The following is a 1,492-nucleotide window of genomic DNA, read 5'->3' as shown; positions in this document are numbered from 1 at the left end:
GTCTGAGCCCCACGTTTGGCTCTGTGCTGACGCCTCAGAGGCTGGAGCCTGCTTCTCCTTCTGTGTCTTCCTCTGCCCCTCCTCGCTCGTGCGGAGTGCCTCTGTCTCTCTCTCTCAAATAAGTACGCATTAAAAATATTAAAAAGATGCAGTAGTCACTGTAGCGGGGAAGCATTAGAGTCTAGAATGCTGGTTCTGCTTGTTCTCTGTAAGTCGCCCCCACCACTCTCCTCATCTGAAACATGGGTGGGTGGGAGTCCAGGTGGGCTGTGGTGGAGGTTCCTGGGGCAGGGAGCCTGGGAGCTAGTGGGCCCAGGGTACGGCCCCTCCCGTGAGTGCCCCGGAGCCAATGAGAATTGACTCAGTCCCATCACCGCCCATCCCCGGTTCCCCACGCGGTTCTCCGCTTGCTTAGCAACCAGGGAAGGTCGGGAAGAGAACGTGCGCTCCTCCGCAGCCGCCCGGTAAGTACCACGCCTGCCACCCGCCTGCGGCTGCTCCGGTCTCCGCCCCCTACCCCAACCCCGCGGGGTCGCAGGGCCCAGCTCCGGTCCCTCCCAGCCCCAGCGCAGAATCCTGCCGCGATGCTTGGCAACCGTTGCTAAGGCCGAGCACAGGCCCCGCCCCCGCTGAGCGCGAGCCCAACGTCACTTCCGCAGGCGACCCCTTCCCGACCCTGCTGCCCCACATCTCGTGAAAGGATCGAAGCCACCCGCACAGGTTCTTGCTGGTGCCTGCTGCTGTGGCGCGGGTCGGGTACGACTGTGGGGCGGGGAGCGTGGCCTATGCCCTGGCTGGGGGGGGGGGGGTCCGCTGAGTCCCCAGGGCAGCCCCTGAGCCTGGGAGCGAGTCCCGGCTTGCAGCGTGCTGACGTCCCGTCCACAGGGCGTTTAGGGGGAGCTGGCGGAGCACAGCGGCGGGCGGGCGGGCGGGAGATGTGACATAGGTCGCCGGGTGGAGGGTGATTCCTCTGCTGCGCTCGCTTGGGGGCCCGGAGCGTTCCCAGTGTCCTGATCTGGGACACGCTGCTGCTAGTCCCCTTCCCCGGGGCGCGGTGGGGACCAGAGGTGCCCTTCAGTGACCTGCTTGTTTTCACCAGGTGCACACCTGCTCCCTTCGGGGGCGCGGGAGCCTGGGGGCTGCCATGGCCCCCAGCCACCTGTCAGTGCGGGAGATGAGGGAAGACGAGAAACCCCTGGTGCTGGAGATGCTGAAGGTGAGAGCAGGCGGCGGGGGTGGGGGGAGCGGGCCTGGGTGGGGGGCGGCATTGGGGGCGGCTTCAGCCGCCTGCCTGAGCCTGCTCTGACTCCTGGAAAGGGATCGCTCCCTCCTAAGCGGCTTTCTGGCTCGGTCCCTTCTTTTTCTGCTGCCTTCTTTCTACCCTCAGGGTCAGAAAGGTTTTTCATAGCTGGAGGGCCGTGGGGCGACCCCGGCACAACTCCCTCCCTCCTCTCGGACACAGATCTGCCCTGTGCCAGCCCGCTGAGCACCC

General features: G+C 65.8%; 1 protein-coding gene across 1 annotated transcript in view; it reads left to right on the top strand.

The window, feature by feature from the left end:
* LOC120227694 (zinc finger protein 628-like) overlaps positions 1 to 468 on the top strand; it is a gene marked incomplete at its 5' end in the record, with an annotated part of 5,039 nt that extends 4,571 nt beyond the window's left edge. The window contains one exon of the mRNA XM_039225752.1: positions 416 to 468. Coding sequence (XP_039081683.1) covers positions 416 to 468 — 53 coding nt within the window. The remainder of the gene's footprint in view (positions 1 to 415) is intronic.
* Positions 469 to 1,492: the final 1,024 nt, after the last annotated feature.

The sequence above is a fragment of the Hyaena hyaena genome, unplaced genomic scaffold (genome assembly GCF_003009895.1).
Source record: "Hyaena hyaena isolate Hyena2069 unplaced genomic scaffold, ASM300989v1 scaffold_2918, whole genome shotgun sequence".
Classification (NCBI taxonomy): Eukaryota; Metazoa; Chordata; class Mammalia; order Carnivora; family Hyaenidae; genus Hyaena; species Hyaena hyaena.
Note: the sequence above shows the minus strand (reverse complement) of the source record. Positions and strands in the feature narration are given on the sequence as shown.